We start from the raw sequence: 24519 nt of genomic DNA on the forward strand, positions 1-24519 counted from the left end.
AATGTTTTTGTTTTTTTCCTTTAATTTTGCAGAATAGTTTGTTGCCCGTCTTGAGAACACTATGAACTAAAAACAGAAGCGTGCTTATTTAGAGACATATGAAAGATAGACATAAAATTTGAAGAAAACACTTCAGTAAAGCTTCTAACTGTATTTAATTAAATCTTGAAGTTCGTAATCAATTAAGTATTTGCAAATTAAACAGAAGGACCATTCAAATGACTTCATATGCATCCTGCAAAGCTAGAACTTCTAAAGTCCTCCTTGGACTTAAGGAAATGAAAACAAATTGAGCGCAGCATAGTACTGCACAGAGCATGAAGTAGTGGAAATGACATTGCAAAAGTTAATTGAGAATACATTCACACAACTGACTGACCAGATGTGCATTAAAAAAAATCTTCTAAATATCATAAAATTGAGATGTTTATTAATATGAAGGAAAGTATGACGTCCACTGCCATGTGGATTGCATAGTGAACAACAGTCTGAATTAATTTCTTCAACCTTTGTATTATTCAGTAGACATTGTAGAGATTTGTTTAGCTTTAGAAGGAGACTGTTCAGGAACTGGGGAGAGGCAGCTTAGGATTCCTCTCCAAGACAGCTGCAAAGTGGATCAAATTAGGAACATGTCTTCACTGCAGGGCAATCCAGCAGTGCTGATGACATTTTGGAAAGGAGACTGCCATGGGAATACCCTTTGGGTGCCTTCTCAGACAGGCAAGGGAAGGTATAGAAACACTTCATAGGAAGGAGACAGGAAACACTTTCAGCTCACTCTAGAGTTAAGTGCTTCCGCACAGGCAGGGAAGACGAGGAGCTAATTTCTGATGTAGTACTCTGGAAACAAACGAGACCGCAGATAAAGATAAGCTCTTTATCAGAACCATACAGTAAAAGGTATGACCAAATTCCTTAAGTTTATCATGCAATAACAACTAATTATGGAGATTTTTATTGCTAACCTCTGGCTCCTAGATGTCCTGGTGATAATAGAGCTCCGTTGTGGCAAATTTACACTACGAAGAACACTCAAGTTATACAGATGGCATTTTATTTCCGATGTGGCCGACAACTCAGCCACTAAGGGGCAGTGTTGCTTTGCTATAAAGCACAGGGACCTGTGCTCATCTCCCTCCTTCCAGCTAGTTGATCCCTAATTTCTCAAGTGCAGTTCCTATACTTCCATCAGAACAAAGGCCTGAAATGTTAGTAGAGCCATTCAGTCTTTCTGTTCCTGCCCAATATACAAAAACAATATAGAACGTACATGAAGCAGATTTTACCAATGAAGGTGAAATCAGCTGCAAAGGTACTTATACACAAAGGTTTGGCCAGAACATAGCTTACCAATCTGCCTGAACTCCTTCTCATACTTTCAATAAGCTGATACTGGTATGTCAGTGTACTCAGAAGAATTTGAGAAGCAGAGAGTATTGTTTCTCTTGCTGTTCCTAGTTCAGTGTACGGGTTGATGGCAAAATTCCAAGTATAAACTATTTGAAATTTGCTTTGCCACTGACCAGTCTGCCTTGTCTCGTCTTCTGCATGTTACAGGAGTGCAGGCATTACTTCCAAATGCTGTTTTTTGTTCATGCCAAATTCAGATAATCTAGTTCTTTTTAATTTTATTTACCTAGAGCCAAACATGTTATACCATAGCCCAAGACCAAAATCTGTTCACTTCAGTCTCCATTTAGAATTCATGTTATAAGCCACTTTGGACTGCAGCAAAAAAAAACAGACCCAGAGTCCTTAAATTAGCACTGCTACCTTATCTAGTCCTCACTCAAGTAAAGTCACACTGGCCTTAAGTGCTGTGCTAACATTTGCAACAGCTGCTAAAACCAATTTTACCTGTGCTGCCTCTGAAGGCTCCTCTGGACCCGAAGGTCTCCATTGCTTTAAAAACAAATTATTTCTTAGAGCCAAACAGCAACAGAAATGACACTGAGAAAATTTACTGATAACAGTTCAAAGAAATTCTGTTCAGATCTTTTTTTACTATCTACTCAGAATTAAATACTAAAGGTAACAGTTATGCATTTACTGGATGATTCTACAGCAGGAAGAAATGAGCTTCAGAAGAAGGCTCTCCAGCAAGCCATGCTTAAAGACTGAATTTCAGACACTTCCTTTATTCTCAGCTTAGGTGCATTTTGTACCCTGGATAACCAAGGAAACTGTAGCTAGAAAGACTGAATCCAGTTTTACCTGGTTCTGCATGAGGGACATGATGCTAATTTGCTGGACTTTCCCAGTGCTGCCATCTGCTTGCACACTAAGTTGCCCTTTGGCACCAGGCTATACTTGGAACCATTCCTTCCCTCTTGCATCATCAGTTGTGATAAAGAGCCTTCCTTGTCATTTTTAATGGCTATAGTGATATTTTCAAGAACCCGAGAGAAATTTTGAGTAGCATACTATATCTTTAGATTCAATCTCTATTACCTCTCCCCACATATCAAAATCTGAGTACCTTTGTTTCTTTTTTCTTTTCAGTTTTACATAGATAAATCAGGTCCTTTTCTCCCCAACTGTATTCTCACATATTATAAAAACATATACATTATAAAAACAGTAATGATCTCCCCAGCACAGCCTTATATAGCTCTTTGAGTAGAATCTCTCTCTAAAAATAGAAATCTCTTTGACACTGAAGTGCCAGGCAACATGGAAACTGTTGCATTTCAAGCTGAAGTCTTTGGAAAGCTGCTCTGTATATCTACAAGTGTCTACAAATGTGCAACATGTGCAACCTGTCCTGTCATGAACTTTGAGTAAAAGAGATTTCATTTGCAGCCAGGGCTGTTGCAGCAATAGCTTCTTTGCTGTATAGCAATAGCAGCACTGGCAAAAGGTGCTGGATTTACAGCTCTGCAAAATAACACCCTTTCTTTCCCCCCCACCCCCCACCCCCACCCCCCTCTGCCCTCAAACACAACTGCCAGCCATTCCCAGACTGCCTGACTGGGCAAGATACCCTGAGTTTAGCCCAACACTTGCACTGGGGACAGAAGGGCAGACGAAAGCAAGCAGACAAATCTCATATGTCAGCACTGCAGATTTTCACAGTTCTTAAGCAGACATTCCCCTTGGGAAAAATACAGAGAGGAAAGGGCAGAAGGAACACAAATCCTCTTCAGAAGATGCTGACAAATTGCTCTTACGAAAGAGAGAGAAATTAAAAGTCATCAACTCTGCCAGCATGCCTAAACTGGATATTGTAGGAGTAGGTCTGATTCCTCAGAGCACTAAATCCAGGAGCATTAAACAGAGCTCAGCACCTCTGTCAGACTTGCTCAGACATGACTATGTTACAGTCTTTCAGTCCTCCTCAATTCTACTGAAAGTCTCATGCATTAACTGCAAGATAATTCATTTTTCCTCTGGTTGGCCATATGCTGGAATTCTGATACATAGCTTCACGTGGTATTTTATTAAGAGCTGAAAGGCAGCTGACGAATACTCATCTCCATGTCAGTCTGATGAAACATGCCCAAATTGACAAATGGGTTCAAGGAGATGGTGCCAAAGTAAACCACTGCAACAGACATACACACTCCTATTCTTCATAATCATTTTGGGTTTAAGCCACATAAAAAACAAACCACTGGAAAAGAAGGAATAATTTTATGTGAGGGCTTGCATAAATTCAACTACAAGCGTTTTAAAGCTTGAATGAATTAAACTAAGGTAAAGCTTGAATAATAGTAATAATAATTAAAAAAAAAAAAAAAAGGACAAAACTCAGATAAGTACATTTCCATTCCTTATTAGGAACTGGCCAAATTAATTGAAAGCACAGACCTAAATAACACGTGCAGTGTTGTTATCAGATGAGCAGCAAAATCCACAGAGGGCTGTCCCCCAGTACCCTGTAGGATCTGGAAATAACACTTGGGAATCTTCATCCACCATTTTCTCCACTACCAGGGCCTCCTGCACAAGTACAGAAGCCTTGCCTCCTCTGTTTTGTGAGCAAACCAGAGGACGACTGACCTCCTCTGGTAGGCATGCATATTCTTGGTGTCTGCACACTTCCTGAGCCATCACTTCTTCTGTCCCAGCCAGCTTTATTTGAGACACCAGAACATCTCAGCTCCCCGATGAGTCACCAGGAACTGTTCAGGACAGCAGGCATGTGACACTGGAAGGCATCTACGTGAACATATTTTGTGAATGTACTGGCATTCAGAAAACATTCACCTGGATTTGTAGGGCTTTCATTTGTAAACAGTAAGATGGGTAGGGCAAAACTTATTATTTCAAAACATCACACCCAAAGTGTGAAGGACACTAAATAACATAGAGGACAGGAGACAGAGTTTGTGTGCTTTTCTGAAAGCTAAGGAATGACCTAAAGTAATGGGAGTTGCAACTCTATTCCTGCATAGAAATCTCAGCTTTGAGCCACTGTCTGATTCAAACATATCCAGTGAGTTGGAACTTTGTGCTTTCCTTTTAAGAGTAGACACTGGCTCTCAATACATGCGTGTTAAAATAACTGTTTAAATTATCTAACAGCTACATTTACCAGATGCAAATGTTATTGGGTTTCTGTGAACCATCTGATTCATTTGCACTTAAGGAAATTTCAAAAGCCCCCATGCCTTGCAATTTGAGATGTGGCCCAATTGTACAAAGCATTCTACAAATAGAAAGCTCTCTTAATAAACACACTGCTATTGTTATCTCCACTGGAAGTGAGGCAAAGCTTCTGCTTACCTCTTCATGATCCTTTTGGTCCTGACTGAATTGCTACCAAGGCAGTGAGACAAGTAGGAAGAAATACCTTGTGGGGCACACATTTCAGTATAATCTTGACATCACTAGCAGGGATAGCTACAGCCCTCACTGAAACAGAAACCTGCAAGACAGCATTTTGTTTCTTCTTGTTGCCTTTGCTGTTCCTTTTGAACAGATGATCATATATACAATACTTGTATTATTTCCAAGCTCATGACATAAGAGGTTGTCACAAACAAAACCATTTCTGGGAATGGACTGATGAGACTGAATAATGATTTCATGTTAACTCTTACTGGACTAGTTTTGCTCTAAGGATTCAATATGTTGTCTATTATCCAAATTTGTAATGAGAACCCTTGCTCCTTCCTCTTTCAGCCTGTCCCCCCTCCCCCTGCTTCAACAGAATTTGGGCAGATGACCAACGGAATGAAAATGAGACAGGGTAGCCACATAGGACTGTAACTGATACAGGATATGAAGCTAGGAATGAGTGGGTTTGACAAAGCACACACTGGTAGCTGAGTGGCTCATTTGCCTGGTAGTAGGATGGATTTATGGCCTTGGATGTCACTAATTAATAGGCCAGTTCCCCATGGCCCCCTCCAAGTCATTTTCCCCCTCCCTGTTGCTTAATCCAAAAGGCAGATCACAGGGAAAAAAAAAAAAAAAAAAAAAAAAAAATCAAATTACAAAAAGCCCTCAGACTAAACTAAACAAAGCACAAGGAGTTCCAACAAACTCCTTCCCTCCCACCTCACCATTCTTCCTTAAGACAGGATGATTCTCACGCCATTCCTATCACAGTGCTGGATAGCATTACAGTGGGTAACAGGCTATTCTGTTGAGTCTTTTCTTTGCTACTTTTGACACACAAAGATGCCAAAAGTGATCTGAACCTCACAAAGATATTTCTGAGATGATGGACCCTCTGTTGTTGCCCAGGTGTGTGACTGAAATCAGACAAATGGTGTATTGAAGGAATATTACCTATTATCAGACCCAGTTTAATAGCTATGCATGCACTGCCATCACCACAGATAGGACCTGCAAATCTTCCTCAAATCTCATTCACAAACAATTCTCAGAAATTCTAGATTATAAAGCTTATTTTACATGTTACCAGGTGCAGGAAAACTAGCTGCAGCTGAAACTCACAAACCAGCTTCTGTCCTCCTGAAGAACACGAAAACTCTAGACTTCACAAAAGCCAACAGAGTAGTCCAGGCAAAGCAAGGAACCACTCATTTCATAATGGATGAACGCATGCTTGCTCTGCCTGGACACTGCCTTGCTCCCTTGTGCCACTATACAGGATTGAGTTAGAAAAAAAAAAGTCAATGTCAAACTGCCCTCAAGTTAGAACTCAGCTTCTTAACTTGGCAACAATTCTGCATTAGCCAGAGACAGTAAATTGGTCTCATAATTGACCACAGTATCAGTGCTAGTGATGATTTTAGTGGCTCTGGAGCCCATAACCTCAAATTCAGTCACCACTAACTGCTGGCCCATCCAATCCCCACCACAGGTAAGCGAGCAAATTTTGCTCTGCATTCTGCAGCTTAAAGTTATTAACCATTAGTCAAAACAGTACAGTATGGAGGAGCCCACCCATTAATGGAGTCTCCAGTACTGGAGTGGGGGAATCAGTAACCCAGTTTATGAACTCCGTGTTAAGCCCTGAGGCTCTGCCAGCCATAAACCCCTCTGTGGGAGGAATGTTCTTTTGCCACCTGATATCCTTTTCATCACAGCAAAAATACTAGTTTGAGCTGCTCCTTTAACCCTGATCTGAGTCTGGAAGCTCCATTCCATGGTTACATATAATTGAAAAAAATACATATATTTAGCATCTACATCAGCAAATTTCACACATGATGCTGCTGCAAAAGCAGCAAGAGCTTTTGCTCCTTAAGTTACAGAAGTTTTGAATGCCGTCTCAACAGGCCTCTGGATAGCTAATGTTGATTTTCATTGTCAGAAAACAGTGCTCAGTGTCAGAAGCCTAGAAAAATTGGATGTTTCAACAGTATTTTAGAAGTACGAACACAAGTAGTTGTATGATCTGGTATCAGCTCTGACTGTATTAATGGAGCAGTCTGTATAGTGACTCAAAGAATCATGAGCATGCAATTAATGACTATGAAGGGTTGCTCAATAGAGGACCACATACTTGAGCTGTCTCCCAGCAAGATTAACTCCATCAAGGAAACATAATCATGGTGATGTAACATGCTTTTTCTAAAGGACTTGCCTTGGCACCACAGATTTTGCCTGAGAAATTTAAAACAGCTCATTCCTAAAATGCTTAACAGTATGTACTCATTCTAATTGACAGTTAAAGCCACACAAATATATTTTAACACCAAGAATAGTCTCCTGACTCCAGCACTCCACCCTCAGTTTCTGCCTCCTCTTTGTTTTCCTCCATTTGTCTCTAAGGACCTGCAACTTCTCTTTGAGAGGCTGGCAGTTGCTGGCATGGGTCAGGCACGCCTGTTCAATATCTTTTACATACAGTTATAGTACATACGTACTTTCTAGTTCTGCAGATGTCTCATGCATCTTTATTACAGTAATGTATGACATACAAACTCCACAGAATGGACTAAAAAATAGACGATAACAAGACTGAATTGAGCAAAAAGGAAGGACATGGCCAGTTTTTCCCATTCCCTCACAATTACAGGAAATAAATACTGTCTTTCTGAAGAAACTGAATTTCAGGTATGGAAGTGCACAAGTTTTTAGTTGCTTCTCACACTTCATTTTTCTTCTTCCATCTATGACAGAAGCATGTATAAACTTTGTAAGCATGTATAAACATTCAAATATTATCTTAGTACCACCATGAGATGCCTACTTTCAGGTAGCAGATTTTAGTATAAACCTTTCATTTACCTGCCTTTTGATTGTAATTTTAGTATAGGAAATGTGATGCTTTTTCTGCTGGAAACACGTAGCCTATGGTCTTGAGATCATACACAAGTATATGGCAGTGGAACTACTGTATCAGTTACAAGTTCATATCAAGATTATGCAGAAGGTATGCATGCCATAAGCACAGTCTGTTGTAGTACTTCTGTTTTTATTACCAACTTCTCTGCAGTGGTTGATAAAGACACTTCCGCTTGCCAACTGCATGCAACCATATTAGCCTCTCATACCTTGACTCACCATAGAAGTTCTTTTTTCCAGACCAAAAGATATACTGAATGGAAAAGACTTCTGATGCTAGCTATATAACAAAGAACTAAGAAAAGAAGCACTGACAATCCAGTTCCCCCTCTGCACATGGGGAACACAAGGAAGAAAACAGAAAGAACAGAACTACAACACTCATTTAAAAAAACAAAACAAAAAAAAAACAACAAAGTTGTTGAAGATTTAAGAAGCCAGGAAGCATACAGACAGTCACCATTCAAGCAGGGCATGAAGGAAAATAGAGCAGATAAGGTACAGCCACACTATTATTGAGGTGGCGTTCCCCATCACATATTCACCAAGTCACATGAAGCACTAGTGAAAAAGGAAACGAACGTAACATTTTAGTTTTGACATGAGCCACTTTGTACAGAATAGTGCACTCCAATGAAAGGATAATCCATAGCCAGGCAGGCTGCTAGAACTGTTGCGCAAAATGAGTAAGAGACTTGAAGTGCTGTACTCAAGCTCACTATTGGGAAATTTGCTGTGTTGTCAGCATACCAGATCAATATTTCAGAGGTCATTATCTCATCCCTTCTTCAGCTGCTATTTTTGGATTCCTGCCAGAGAATGGCAACCACTAGCAAGATGATACACTAGTGCATGAGTTTTGGGAATTTGAGCAAGCTTTTCTTTTCACTGAGATTAGTTGTCTCTCTGGCTCTGAAAGTCACAAGGAAAGTCACAAGTCAAGACTTAGATGGTGAAATATTTTCTTTGACAACAGTGTGTAAGCTGCACCAAACAAAATGATCCTTCTGCGTTTGTCAAAGAAACCATGAAGAGAACGGAGCCTTCAAATACAGAGGCTGCTTTAAAAATAATGCCTTCTATTTATTTACACAGAAGCTACTACAGACACAAGCATAGTAACACTATCTCTGATAGAGCAAACTCTCACCTACAAAACACTATTCCTTAACACAGGCACCAACATTAGCTATGCATTTTCACCAGTGAGGAACAAGAGCCTGCATGTTGCACTTGTAACAACCTGCACTAGCAGAGGTGACCTGTTAACATCACCACTTCTGAAACACACCATCTGACATGTCACCATGCTCACAACCACTGTTTGGTCTCCATCAATGCTCAGCAAGTGTCAATGAATGCCAGCGGGTGCAATCTTTTCCATATGAAGGAAACCAGAGACACAACTTTGCTTCATACACGCTTCCACACGGGCAACATTTTGTCAGATCTCCCCTTTGCTGCCATCTATCACACTGCAACAAAACGCAATGGAGTATTGTTCACAGAAGGTTTATCCTCTGCCGTCATACCATCATCATCTGCCTCTGACACTGTGGGCCAACTAAATAAAATAGGAGGCACTACTTTCAGAGCAGTATCATATATTCTCCCCATGTTATGGGAAGGAGACAACATTTACTAAACTGAACCAGCACACTAAAGAAGTGCACTGTCTTCACACACAAAGAGCAACAGAAGGACTAATTGGAGACAGCTGTACAACAAGTAAATCAGTAATCAGATTATATATCCAGCATTCTCTATAAGTATGACTCATGGATTTGTACATGAGTAAATTTTAATTAACAGTTTGCTTGAGCTACGGGTCAGTAGATGAGCTAAGAATGTTCCAGACAACTAGATTCAAGAGTTATAAAGTTAAGAACTACCTTCATTTTACATAGTGTAACATTCTATGTCACATACTTTGTCACAAACTAGCATAATCCTATAACATCATTCAACAGCGGTAATAATCCACTGCAGTACTTCCATGAGCTTGGAAAGGAGTATCCTGTCCCACCTTCTGAAATTAACAAACTACCTTCTTGGTATTACTGGGAACACTAATAGTCATATATGGAAAAACACTGACTCACCATGCTGGTGATGAGGGTCTCTGGCTGCAGAACATTTCTTCTCAGAAAGCAGGCAAGAAATACTTTCCTTCCAAAGACTCTAGCTTTCCCAGTCACATGGGAAGCACAGGTAAATTGCTTGCACCTGCACCAACCTCCACCAGGTGCTCAATCATCAGTTCAGACCACAATCTAACAGCTCCCCTACAGCTGGGGACCATTTTAAAACCCATTCAAGAATATTAATAGTCACATAAAGAAATGACTCACCTGATGAGTGAAGAATGCCTCTGGCTACAGAACATTCCTACTCAGGAAATCAACCTTCATCCAGGAACCTTCTCCCTTTGAAGGCTAGTCCTTAATGAGTCCAGGCAGGGGTGCACACAGGGTCCACCCCTTTCAGTCACATGGGAAGCACAGGTGAATTACTTGAATCTGTGTTTCCTGGGCCAGCCAGCCACCCCCTTCACCAGGTGGTCAGTCATCAGTTCAAGCTGTGACAAATCAGTTCCCCTACACCTGGCTACTGGGAAGAATTCGGTGATAGGAAATATTTCAGTTCTTATCTTGCAAATCAAAGATACTTAATTATTTGAAAACATTCATGAGATACTTAGCAGTATCTTTGTCCAGCCTAATTATTTAACAGGCTTTTTCACGACCTCACTAGTCCTGTGGTACAAATTCTCAAAAAATGGGACACAATGAATTATAAAATGTAGGAAATGGGATGATTTGTACTAGCTAAAATCACAGCGTTCCAACTTTAGCATCTAACATGCTCTAGAGACAAGAACCCTTACTGCATGCCCATGCTTTCAAAGAGGTTGGCAGGGCCAGGAGTTTGTATCTCATACTCTTGCTGAATCTGCCCTGCCCAAAGGCTTCACGTGGTGGCTTTTGTTGTGATTGAACTTGAAAGAAACTGTCTCATCTAGTGAAGACATTCAGTACAGAAGAGATGGGAAATGGTATTGACTTGATATAAACTTACCTCCAGGCAGTGCAGATACAACTGGTTTGAGCCACATCATGCAGCAGACTCAAAAATCATAGGGATGGCTAATGAAAACATTGAAATTTGGTGTGCCATCTAAAGATACTTTTTATGAGTACAGTTTTTGTAGCCATTTTGGATTTTGATAGCCCACACACTGAGTATCTCTACAAAGACAAGACATCCCAGTCTTGTTTGCGCTATCTAGTGTGACACCACATTATCTCAGTAGTATATATGCTTAAAGATCTGACCTGTAAGTTTGAGCTGTGGCCTGCCAAAAATGTCAGGCCTTTTTGTTTAGAATAAAATCCCAAACCCATTTTCAGGTAGGCTTAAGTTACTGTATAGATGTTTCTGTCTAAAAAAATCTTGCTAACTAAAGGTTACTTCTTTTGTCTGAAAGACCTCCACTTGCATAAACATAGTAAAACAAAGTCCCAGGCCTAAATCTTTGGTAATCACTACTGGAATTAAGTTCATTTGTAGCTTAATACTGAACTCCTTAATTTCATACTACTAGAACCACTAATACACCGGTAATTGTGCCACTCAGTGCTTCTGCTTCCCAAGAAAATACTGTACGTTGTTTATTCTATTAGATTGACAGATAACTTTTAAATATATTTAAATATACTTTCAAGCCTCTGCCTTTGCTGTGGGGATTATAATAAAATAGATGAAGTGCATTTCACTCTGCTTTTTAAATGCTGTACCTTTGGTTCCTGATCCTGAACTTTATGACTAACATGAAGCTAATCAGATAATGAGGAATATAACTTCTGGAAGGTATGAGCTAATGCCAAATAAAATTAAACTGAGAATTGATTACATTAATTTATTTCTGTTGGAGAATGGTAAGAAAAGACTACCCTAGAAACTCCCTGTAAAAGAAAAAGGAATACAACTAATTGTTACTCATTTACCTGCCAGAAAGACCCTACATTTTAAGACTACATAGAAGGAGTCCTGCAAAGTGGCAGATAGATATAACGTGCTTATAAAAAAAATACATTTATTGTACAATTTCTGTGTAATGAGAAGGCCTAGGCCAATAATATGTTTTCTAAAGAAAAATAAGTCACCAATTCTGTGGATAAAACCTGAAAGACTTCAACTCCAGGCACATTTAAACAGAGCTACTCTACTAGGTGAGATTGAAGAGACTATACAGAATACAGGTTGTTTGTAATCCCTAGATTAATGTTAATGGTTACTTTCATTAAAAAGGATCTATTTAACAGATACTTTTTTAACACAATTGCGCCTTACTGTTAGATGGCAAGACATCTAAGGGCACTGTTTGCTACTGTAGTAAAAAAACACTGCTATAGAAGCTGGTTATTCAATAAATCCAAGAAAGTAACCTTAAATTGGAATTCATTATTCAACAGGAGCAAAAGAGAAGTCAAAGGACAAATCCTTGTTAAATGTTCTTCACTCTTTGTTATTGATGTTTAATCTAAAAGAAGCCACAAAGCCACTGATGGTAAAGCCGGAAGCTGATGTAACTAAATTAGTAAACAATAATGAAGATAGGCAGCTGACCTACAGAAGTCTGTCTGCTAAGCTGTGCTACTGTGGGCAACACGTTTGCCCCGTCACAATGAAACACCGGGCCAATCATAAAAGACTCAAGACCAACACTCTGAACCATGGCCTCACTGAGGGCTTACATGCATAAATAAGATTTACTATCACTGGCTTCAACATACAACAAGTCATACAACAGTTCAGAAGAGGCTTCAGGAATCAGATAGTATACTCAACTGTGTACACACTTCCTAAGGTGACTTCTCAAACAAAGAAACAATTCCACGTGTACGAGAAAAATATAATAAATAGGGGAGAAGTGCACTTCCACTACATCCGAGAGCAATATTTTCTGTTTTGTTATTTGTTTCCTGCTGACAAACTGGAAAATGATCAGTAAAATGCTGTGAGAACAATCTAAGCTTCAGAAAGCTTGCTTTAAATTGAGGATATCTCTATGTAAACATATGTGTATTTTAAAGCCACAAAATGTATACTTATTAAAAATAAAGGTAGAGGGCAAAGGGATTATGTTCATGCTCAGATTGCTTATTTTCTCATTCAGAAAAAAGGCTCAGTCAGGCTAAGGCTGAAACACCTCACTTAGATTCTCTAAGATACAGGACTGTAATCCCAACAGCACACCAGAATAAGATTTAGATATCCTTCCAAGAAGTCACTGGTAAACACAAGATTAGGAAATCTTCCAATACATTTTGTATTTGGGCAACTCAAGGACCAGAACTACTGATGTCCTCACATGTGATTACCTTGTGATACACTACAATCCAACGACCTTATTATCAGGTTCAGCATACCTCAACTCTTTGATCTACATATTACAGGACTCAGATACACAACCAAGACTGTCAACTGGTAAGTTGAGCCCAAGTTGCTTTCTGTGCGTCCACTTGCAGCCCACAGTAAATAACAGGTGTGTCTAATTCAGCTGTTCAGGGCTAATTCAGGGCTACATTTTTTACAGCACATTTTCCTGCTATCCTTAGTTACCACATGTTCATTTGCAATGTGGAAAGGTTTTAAGTTGCATAAACTGAACTGGTTTCAGAAAAAATGAAAGGAGCACAAAAGTAATACAGACAGCACCAGGAAAAAACAGGTTGAAGTGCTTTAACATTCCCAGAGAACAACTGTTGTCTAGACAGGTTCAGCACAAGCTCAGCGTTGCTGTGTTATACCAGTATTGCAAGCACTGAAAAATCAAGAAAATTTTACAAACTTGTTTTTCCAGTAGATCCTATTCACAATTTTTAGGGTAAAAATGCCCCACCTTTCCATCACAAAGCAAAGTCCAGCCCAAACCAGAAAGAAGCAACAAGCAACCGGCTAGGCCTGGGCTGCAGTATAACACAAGAACAACCGCTACTTTTGGAAGAATCTCTTTTGCTTTATGACCATATGTGCTTTGTTTTACATTCCCCCCCAAAAAAAACAGATAAAGGTTTCTTAGTGTTCCTTGGGTGATCAAATCATATTTCTGCTAACAAAGTTAGCTTTTGTGCCCTGTCAAAGGCTTCCTGCCAAAGCTTCTGTTGTAAGAAAACCATTCAGCAAGAAAGTATTTTGCCAGGAAGACACAGAATTCCACAAGTTTTTTGTTTGTTTGTTTGTTTGTTTTTCTTTCAGAAACCTGAAATGCTTTTTGTTGTAAACTAAACAGGAGTAAGCTATTTTTACTGTTTTCATCAGTTTCAGGTGATGAAAACAAACAAACAAACAAAAAACAACAATAAAACAAACAAAAAATCACCAAGAACAATCCAGGTTGTTTGGTAAGGCAGTCTATGTGTTTGCCGAGTAACCTGGTACTATTACCATCAATAAAATGATGATACTTTTCCACCTGACCAGCAGTCTGCTCCAATTCACTATATAAGGTGCTGTAGTTCACCCCCCCATTTTACTTTTCCAACAGAAACACCAAAAAGAAGGTAAAACTGATGTTATCGTGAGGTTGGGGAAAAGGTTAACATACAGTCAGGAGAACCATTAATGGGTACAGCATGTGCAGCATGATCTTGTGATGGTAAAATCATGTTAAAGGTTTGATGAATGTGGATAAACCTGGAAATAGAATAATGAGAGGAAATTTGCTCTAATATGCATATGAACTGCAATGCTACCAGATAATGAGGAATAATGACTTATGGAAATTTATTTACAGCATAGCCAGTGCTGAGTTTTCCTATAAAGGTCCAAGTATCTCACAGCTTGTGATCTTCCAAGAATTCACAAGGAAGCAAAATGGACTAAAGGGTCCCTTTCAAGAACAGCAAAAAAACACCTTCATGTCCTTTTCTATCTTCTTTGAATGCTACCTAAGAGACTAATAAAAAATAATGAAACTGGGCTGCCCGATAATTTATAGAGATATATTAACAATGTACATTTGTACTTTCTGACACACGTCACTGGAAGTATGGAATAACGGGTAACAATTTCTCTCTGGAGATAGTTGCAAAGGCAATCTATGTCAGAACTAATCCCAAATTTTCAGACACTTAACAAAGAAACAGAATCAAGTTTCTTCTCACATTGTTGGTATCACCTCAAACTATTTCTGTATTCACATGCTTATGTGTCTTTTGAAAAAATGTCATTCTAAATTCTTCGTAGCACACACATTAAATATTTACATTCAGGCCTAGAATGCCTTGTAAAATTTTAATAGTATACCTTCCTATTCAAAAAAGAGTTAACAAAAAATCAACGCAAATCCTAGCTCATACATGATATAAAATACTAAACACTGTCTAAACTGTCATTTCTTCCCAAAGTACAAGGATGTTTATGCTCTTCCCTAGGGAAAGATAAACACAGCAGCATACCACTCCATATTTGTAAATGTTAACTCCTCTGCAAGGTAGTAACCAGCTTCTGTATGCATGAGCCATCTGTTTTTTCACTGCTCAAAAAGCCATAATATGACATACAGATATGCTTAAATTGAAACAACAAAGACCTGTGGCCCCACCACAGAAAAAAATAAGTGCAACCTCACTATTCTACACATCATTCTGACTTCAGAACAGCCTTCAGAAATGCTTCCTAGTCACTAGCCTAGTGGTCTGTTAGGATACCAGGGATAAGTCTACAGGTCCTTGGGAATACGTCACCCTCAAGTCCAGTATATATGAGAAGGTGCTCTTTTAGAGTCAACAGAGATTGACTCTGCTGTTCTAAGCGCGGTAGATCTATGTTACCTCTAAAAAAAAATAATTAAGAAAATGCTCTGATGATTTCATTCATCCTTATAACAGATTGGATAACATATTAATCCATCAAATGCCCTTTTATGTATATAAGCCATAGTAAAGTACTCTCACAAGCATTCTGGTTAATATAATGTACTGTTTGCCAAATATGCACTTTAAAACTAGTAGTCAATTGTATGGCATACTTTGAGTGGTGTTAAAGCTGTCTAGGCTTTGTTATACAATGACTATGATAAGCTACAACATGCTGCCAGTGGAAAAAAAGAGTGAAACAGGAAAAAACAAACTGTGTAGCTTCTTGAATGAATACTTAATGGGAGAGGTTAAATCATAACAGGAGTCTTAATCTTTAATAAATCAGGGAACTTATTCAGATGACTAAACAGGGATTTAGGATCTTCAGCCATTCAGGTTTTTGTAATTTGGCAACTAAACTATAGTTGGGCATCTATGGAAAAGCATCCGACATACCAAGAATCTGTAAACCTGTAGCTTTAACACCATGCAGATATTGACATTCTGCCCAGAGCAGCCTGGAGTTACATACTCTTCTTTTGAAATCTTGGCATAGCAGTCTTCCCTTTGGGGAGAAGTTAGTGACATTTTTTGCCTTTCTGCTAGACTCCAATCAAAGGACTGCTGTCCCTAACTTCTGTATCTTCTTTTTTTCCCCAAAAAAAGTATTTGAGTTTGCTATTGCAATCCAGAACAGCACTGAGCACAACTGGGAGAACAAGTTATTCATTTGTGTTACTAGAAATTTGTATACAATCAATAATTTATTTTTATTATTATTATTATTATTATTACTTTGTACAGACAAAGTTAAGTTGGAGACATGTTTGAATATACTTCAAATGAAAACTAAATGTGCAATATGGAATTTTGTTTTTGACTCATAGGTCCGCAACAAAAGCAAAGCAGCCAAGGCTGGCCTGTGTGAGGGGGATGAGGTGGTGTCTATCAATGGCAAACCCTGTGGAGATTTAACCTACGCTGAAGTTATCGTTCTGATGGAAAGCTTGACTGATGTCCTACAGATGCTTATCAAGAGGTACAGGAATGCTCAGAATGCTTTGATGCAATTCTTTTCAGCGTACCACACAGAAAATGTTGGCATTGGATGCATTTATTTTGCAGATACACACTGTGAGCTTCTGATAGTCCTCCTGTTAGTGTCTTAAATTACGTTTGTCTGCACTGAAAAGAGGGAGGACAGCATACTTCAAGGAATTAATGTACAGAAGTCAAATAGCACAGTTTATACATAAAAGAGTAGAGTTTACAAACATAACAATTGTATTTCTTATTAACAATATTTGGTACTTAAAAGAAGTCCACTACCATATCTGCATATTACAGAGCCTTGAGTTCAATTATTCTTTCCATTCCTTTGAAGTAGTGAAGTGTTGTTATTCCCTACAGATAGGGAAGTGAGGCATACAAAAAACAAAGGCTGTATAGATGGAGAAAGTGTGTCAGACAGATATGCCTTGATGATGACATGGCAAATGGTCTTCTTGAGCAGCAAAATGTGCAGTAGTTGGGAGGGAGACAGGGCCTGGAAATCATGAATTCTATTTTTGTAGACGTTATCGCTTCACTGGATGAGGTGGGCAAGTCACTCATGCCTTTCTGGGTCTCAGATTCTCCACTTACAAAACAGTGACAGTTCATTTTTCTTCAAAAATGCTTAGAGCTTCTTCGAGTAGAGAACTTTCATCTAAATTTACAAGGAAGCCAGCAGACTGCACATCAGTGCATCTGCTAAGTCAATCCTATAATGGTTATCAACTCAATTTATACTATCTTGTGTTCAGAACCACTGACAGTGAACACATTCTCACCAAACTGTGCATTCAGGCAAGATGAAGTCTGAATTGCCTTCAGCACGGATAAGAAGAGGAAGAAAAGACTTGAGACTTTTCCCTTCCTTGTAAGGCATTATGGCTGCCTTCTGAATTACTGTAGTTCCCTGCATCTGCTCTCACAAAGGCAATAGCAGGAGGACAGACAGGGCCAGGATTCCTCACAGCAGCTAACAGAGCTGTGTGACTGGAAAGGCTGAAAGGACTGCTGCAAAATACTTGCCTATGATTACCAAGGAAGTCTAAAAAAAGCAGCTGACATTCCTCTATGTTCTCTGCAACCTGTGCAAGGGAAACTTTTCCAAAGTCTCTAGTAGTTAGAAGTCACTATCTGCCTTCAAAACAAAATGCTCTGAAAAAATATTCTTTTTACTCGTAACAGTCATATTGCATGGCCTGCCTGTGCATCTTGTTTAGGGCTAAGCACTGTATCAAAGTGATGAGATCAGGGGAACAGTGTTCCTGATGTGGTAACTCCATTCCTGTTTTTAATTCATAAGATGACAACAATAAATGCACTTGTAAAAATGATATTTGTGGTAAACCAGCTGCATTCTTTGCAGTCATACAAATACCTCCACATGCTTTGAATCCTGGCTGTTGCTGCTCTATAAGTGACATTTCAATTGGTCTGAAGGTCCCATTACGCTCCAACTCAAAGTGGCAGCATATCTATTCACTCAATTGCTTCTGCTTGAATGTATAGTAAACAGCAAGACATTTCCTGAAAATCAGAGCCCAGCCAAAGTGTTAAGGACCAGTGTTTCAAAGAATGGAACTCTGTGCCTCCAAGAAATTTTAAGAAAACTGCAATTGCTCAACAGTGCTCTGAAATGTTCGAATGGAATTCACTATGAGAATCTATGAATTACTTCTTGTCAGCTCATCTCCCCAACTCCTACCACTTTATGTCAGTATCATTTCTGGTGGGGAAGATTAAACCGAAACCCTTCTCCTCCTTTGCAACCTCTTCTGTGGGTAATAGCCTTCTCAGTATTACCAGATGAATTTTTCAGATGGACGCCAAGGGAAACACAGTGACCAAGGATCAGGATAAGGCTGAGGTACTTAATGCCTTCTGTGCCTCAGTCTTCAATAGTAAGACTCATTACTCCCTGGACACACACCCCATTGCACTGGTAGATAGGGATGGGGAACAGAGTAGACCCTGAGTAATTCATGATGAGATGGTTTTGGACCTGCTCTGAAAACTTGATGCTCATAAGTCCGTGGGACCAGATGGATTGCACCCTAGAGTGCTGAGGGAGTTGGCTGATGTGGTTGCCAAGCCACTCTCCATAATCTTTCAACAGTCCTGGCTAACCTAGGATGTCTCAGCAGACTGGAGACTGTCCAATGTGACTCCCATCTTCAAAAAGGGCAAGAAAGATGATTCTGGTAGCTACAAACCTATCAGTCTCACCTTGGTGCCAGGGAAGGTTATGGAACAGAGAATCTCAGGAGCCATCATGGACCAATTAAAGGTCATCCCAGTCGGCATGGGTTCATGAATGGTAGATCCTATTTGACAAACCTGATTTCATTCTATGACAAGGCAACCCACTTAGCAGATGAAGGTAAAACTATCAATGTCATCTACCTGGAATTCAGTAAAAAGCCTTTGACACTGTCCCCCACAACATCCTCATGGAGATGCTGGTTGCCCATGGTTTGGATGGGCATACACTCTGCTGGGTGAAACACTGGCTGGATAGCTGAGTCCAAAGAGTTGTGGTCAAAGGAGTTAAATTCAGTTGGCAGCCAGTCATGAATGGTGTCTCCCAGGGCTTGGTTCTGGGGCCACTCCTATTCAGCATCTTTATTAATGATCTTGATGAGGGGATTGAGTGCATGTTCAGTAACTTTGCAGACATCACCAAGTTGGGAGGGAATATTCTTCTGCCAGAAAAAGGTCAAGATTAACTGTAAGACTTTCAATAGGGCCAAGTGTTGGGTCCTACATTTTGGTCACAACAGCCCCAGGCAACCTCACAGGCTTTGAGAGGAGTGGCTGGAAAGCTGCCTGATGGAAAGGGACCTTGGTGTACTGATGGACAGTCAGCTGAATATGAGCCAGCAGTGTGCTTGGGTGGCCAAGAAGGCCAATGGCATCCTGGCTTGTATCGGAATGGTGTGGTGAGCAGGACTAGGGAAGTCATCCTGCCCCTGTACTCAGCACTAGTGAGGCCCCCACCTTGAGTACTGTGTTCAGTTTTGGGCACCTCAGTACAGAAAGGACATTGAGGTGATGAGATGATTGGAGCTGGTCTAAAGAAGGGCAACAAGACTTGTGAAGGGCTTGGAGAATATGCCCTACGAGGACAGACTGAAAGAACTGGGGCTGTTTAGTCTAGAGCAAAGGAGGCTGAGGGGAGACCTTATTGCTCTCTTCTGATATCTGAAAGGTGCTTACAGTGAGAGCAAGGTTGGTCTCTTCTCACTGGTGACAGGTGACAGGACAAGGGGAAATGGCCTCAAGTTGTTCCAGGGTAAGTTTAGGTTGGATATCAGGAAAAACTTCTTTACAGAAAGGGTTGCTAAGCACTGGAATAGGCTCCCAAGGGAGGTGTTGAGTCCATCCCTGGATGTGTTCAAAAACCATTTGGATGTGGCACTCAGGGACATGATTTAGTGAAGGGTTGTTAGTGTTAGGGTAGTATGGTTAGGCTGGGGTTGGTCTTGATAATCTTGAAGGTCTTTTCCAACCTGAGCAATTCTATGATTTCTTCTTGGAAAGCTTCTGACTGTTCCCGAGCTATAAGCATGAAAGATCAGATTTTCAAAAGCTTTCAGCATTGACCTAATTCTGTTCTTACTGAACTCACTGGAAGAAAAGTTATCTTTTAAATCAGGTTTTAAAATGCTACTTGGGCTTTGATGCCTAGAAGATGTCTTTCTGATCTGTAAGCTACAGTTACTGACCAACAGTGCCCAGAAAACCTTTGGCTTGCAGGATCAGAGGAGACACCCTGCAGGGCAAGCACCCTCCAGATGCCATGTGGAGGAGCATCTTACTGACCTTCCCCAACAAATGCTGAGCAGATGTATCTGGGAAACACTGAGAGTGGTGACAGCAGTGTTACCCTGCCCTTTTCACATCAGCGTTAGCAGCTCCTTGATTTCAGCTGAGTCTAGAAAGAAAATTTGCTAGGGGGAAGCAGCGAGTGTGCCCAATGCATGCCAAAACGAAATACACCATGTAGGGAGTAAAACATGACTCTGAGACAAATGCTGCTATGCTGACTCCATGAGTTTTGCTTCCTTCCTGGAATTATACAAGGGGTGTTGTTCCTACAGTGAGCTGAAAAGACCTGAAACAAAAGTAATAATTTGTCCAAATAAAATCATGAATGACAAAAAAGAGATCAGACCAAGTATTCTGCCTCACATGGATACACGTTGATGCCTATAAAGAGTAGAAGTATATCCATAAGTAGCAAGGGCCTTTTAAGGTGGAAATCTTTTCCTCTCACATAATCACTCAGCTACCAATAAAGGCTAACATTTAGCTGACCCATCCCCCAGTCTTATATCCTACATGGAAATGTTTATGGATTTCTGTAATTTATCTGTACTTGAAAGCAGTGCAATTGATCATCCAAATAACATAATATGATGGAATCCAGCAACACTCACAAGGAGCCCCCTAAATCAAAATCTGTCTGATCTTTATGTAGCTCCGTATGTGGTGTAATGGATGTTACGCATTTTGTGCTATTTGAGGCAGATCAAGACTTCTACAAACAGTATGCCACATGGCCAGAAATGCAAGTGTTAGTGAAGCTTCTATATACTGACAGATTTATTTCTTCTATCTCTTCTTCCAGCTTTTCTTTGTAGAGTGGTTCCAAAGTTTCAAAATACTTGGGACTCGCTTTTGATTTCAGAAATCACTGTAATACTTGAGCTGAATACTTTACCAAGGATACCTACTACCCCTCTCATTTGAAAATGTGCTTTGCTACCTTCTAGTTAACAGAATTCCTTAATAGCACGCTGCGATCTTGTTACGCAGAGAAACGTTTCTCCGTGAATTAACTAGTAGTCATTATGTCCCAGAGTATTGAAAGAGGAAGCTGGGAATCCTAAACTCAGTAAAACACCCAAGTCCAGGGGAATTAATAGTTCAGGAGAGTTACACTGAAGTATGTTGTAGTCATGAAGACATGGCAACATTTGACCATCAGGAATACTTCTTTTCTTTTAATTAGAAAATATTGTATGGCTTCACTAACCTTTCTTGTTGGACCACCAAAATAGGGCCAGAATGTTTTAATTATTCCATTGTATATTTGGATTATGATCCTCGCAGGAATTCTTTGAATGTGTATTTTAAGTATCCATTCCCTCCTCCCCCTCCACCCCCTTCTCCCTCTCTCCTTCTTATTCTCATCCAGTATTTTATTCCTTAGAGAGTAAACTATTTGAAACAGCAACTATGTGTGAGTATGGTGCCTAAAACAGCTGGGGTAGTGGCTACAGTGCCAAAAATTAGGCACTCTTCTGGTGTCATGCAAAGTTAATTTTCTCAAGCACATGTGAAATATGAAGAAGCATTGTCCTAGAAGTCTCAGTAGAATCATTATAACAGAAATGTGTCTGAGAAAACATCAATTTCCCTCTTACTGAACTGTTAACTTGAAGAACTTTGAAATATTCATAGATGTTTTCAGGTTTCTGCATTTTGGGAAAATTCTTCTCCTGAAATGGACCTGCTAGAAGGTACAATAACTGAAGGAGAAAAATACTATACAAATACTATACAAAAATTGGATTTTTTTTGTTTGTTTTTTGAGTTTTTTTAATTTTTTTTTTAATTGTGTTTACAATTACTGTACTTACAGCAGCTTAACTTCTTGAATTATTTGTTTATGTATGTGCAGATCCTCCAGTGGAATAAATGAAACTCTGAATGCTGAAAGAGAAAATGGAAAGCATGATAACATAAAAAATGAGGACTATAGGGAGAGCACTACACTGCAGATTAATACAGCAAAAGAGATACCCCATGGAGACTTATGCATCACAGAGATATACAGTGAGACTCACCAGGGAGCAGGAGAAAGCAACATACACTTTTCTGAAATGAAACAAGAGACCACAAAAATTCACAGAATTACTCCTAAAGTGATAGGCACCTCCAAAGCACTTGTGACTGATGAATCTACTTTCAGAGGGAAGACAGAAGAAAGAAAGCCAGGCAATATGGTTGAGCTGCAGTTATCCCTTTCAAATGATAGTCACAAGAGCACCAATGCTCCTGCTGTGACTTTCTTAGGGGCAGAAAAATGCACCCCTTCAGGAAGAAGACCCAGTGTACAAGAAGATGGGACCAACCCTGTAATTGCAATTCCCCTGAGTGTGAAAGAGAGCAACATCCAGTGGTCAAGCAAAGTAGTCCAGTTTTCTAGTAGCAAAGAGGTCAAGAGGATCCAAAGTGCAGCTCCATCTATCCCCAGGGTGGAGGTGATCCTAGACTGTTCAGACAGGGAAGAAGAAGCACCCAAGTCTCTAGCTGAAAGGGGGTGTGTTGATTCTCAAGTGGAAGGAGGGCAGTCAGAAGCACCTCCTTCTCTCCCCTCCTTTGCAATCTCATCAGAAGGCACAGAGCAGGGAGAAGACAACCAGCACTCGGAAAGGGATCACAGACCTCTCAAGCACAGGGCAAGGCACGCAAGTAAGTACGTCCCATCTAATCATTTGCATTGCCTGAGGATATATTTTGTAACTTGAAACAACGTCTCAGAATTTAGATTGCATTAGAAAAAGTAGTTAGAGCTTCTGCCTGCAGTTCTCTAACTTTCTCTGTCTTCTAAACAGTTCTTGCTTTATATAATTTTTCAGGGTAATGCAATGCTCCTGGTTATGAGCCAAGAGTAAAATCATGCCTTAACTGTGCTGAATAACTTTGTTTCGTAGACTTCCACTCTGAAATTGTTTCATGACTTTGTCCCACTAAAAATACTTTTATCTCCAGAAAGGGCTGAAATCTGCTGGCTTTCTCATACACACTAAGAGGCAATCCGTGGAATATTATCAAAGAAAACAAACAAACAAACAAAAAAAAAAAAAAACAACCAAACACAAAAAACCAAAAACAAAAAGAACACCCAACATACCAGGTTGCTTGCACATGTCTAAATAAATCCTGTGGATTTCTCTGTTTACAGCAAAAATGTTGTGCTGTCATTTGCATCATCTAAAATCAAAGCCATGGTATTGCTCTTAAAAGCTAATAAAAAAGGCTATTAGCAAAGCTCGATGTTGCCTGCAGACGAGATTTTGACAGACACTAGCATGTGTATAACTGTTACATGATCCTTTCAGTTTTGTCAGTCTTCTCTAGACTGTAAAGTGAACTATTTCTTCTGACTCCCATACCCAGAGGTCAACTACAAAATCTGTCCAAGAAGTTTACATGAAAGCAAATTTGAAACTGAATCCAATGTCAGTTGATTTGAGTGTAGATACATAAAATTAATTTATTGGTTTATTAATTTGAGACCTTGTTATTAGTGGGTTGTTTTTTCCCAACCACGTTAAGAATCCTGACCAGGGATTTAGTAACAGTATGGCAAAGCTTCTTGAATGTGTGCAATGATATACTGTAGCAACAAACTATTTCATATGTAGTGTTGGAATTAGTCTGATAACCCTTTGCTAATTCCACTGTAAGCATATTTTTAGCATGATAACCATTTGTATCTTATTTGCAAGTGGATTAAGCAGTTACTTATGCCTAAGTGTTTGCTTCCAATCCACATATTTTAACATTTTAAATAGAGCATATAAGAAGAGTGCACATACTTAACATTTTGGCTGCGAAGTTAGAACCATCTGTGGGACTGTGCCTGTGTATCTTTGTGAATTTGCCCTTCTAATAAGGCAAGAGTATATAGAACAAACTACATATTACAAGACAAAGTCTTCCTTCATGTAGGATGTATATTTTGCCTTCTTCCATCCCAACTACGACAGCCTTAGCTCTTTTTAACTTAGTGGCAGGCCATTATCTGTAGGAACTGATTTAATCTATCGAAATATTTGGTTTTATTATTATTTTTTAAATGTGATTTACACATTAGAACTAT

The 24519-nt window shown here is 39.6% G+C and overlaps 2 protein-coding genes across 2 annotated transcripts in view; one reads left to right on the forward strand and one right to left on the reverse strand.

Moving 5' to 3' along the window:
• The window catches only part of SEC24D (SEC24 homolog D, COPII coat complex component), a 201869-nt gene that overhangs the window by 106101 nt on the left and 71249 nt on the right, over window positions 1–24519 (reverse strand). The gene's annotated exons all lie outside the window — the stretch shown is intronic.
• SYNPO2 (synaptopodin 2) overlaps window positions 1–24519 on the forward strand; it is an 86143-nt gene that overhangs the window by 39740 nt on the left and 21884 nt on the right. The window contains exons 2-3 of the mRNA XM_072334478.1: window positions 16463–16614; window positions 22312–23105. Coding sequence (XP_072190579.1) covers window positions 16463–16614; window positions 22312–23105 — 946 coding nt within the window. The remainder of the gene's footprint in view (window positions 1–16462; window positions 16615–22311; window positions 23106–24519) is intronic.

This window comes from Excalfactoria chinensis, chromosome 4, assembly GCF_039878825.1.
Source record: "Excalfactoria chinensis isolate bCotChi1 chromosome 4, bCotChi1.hap2, whole genome shotgun sequence".
Taxonomy (NCBI): Eukaryota; Metazoa; Chordata; class Aves; order Galliformes; family Phasianidae; genus Excalfactoria; species Excalfactoria chinensis.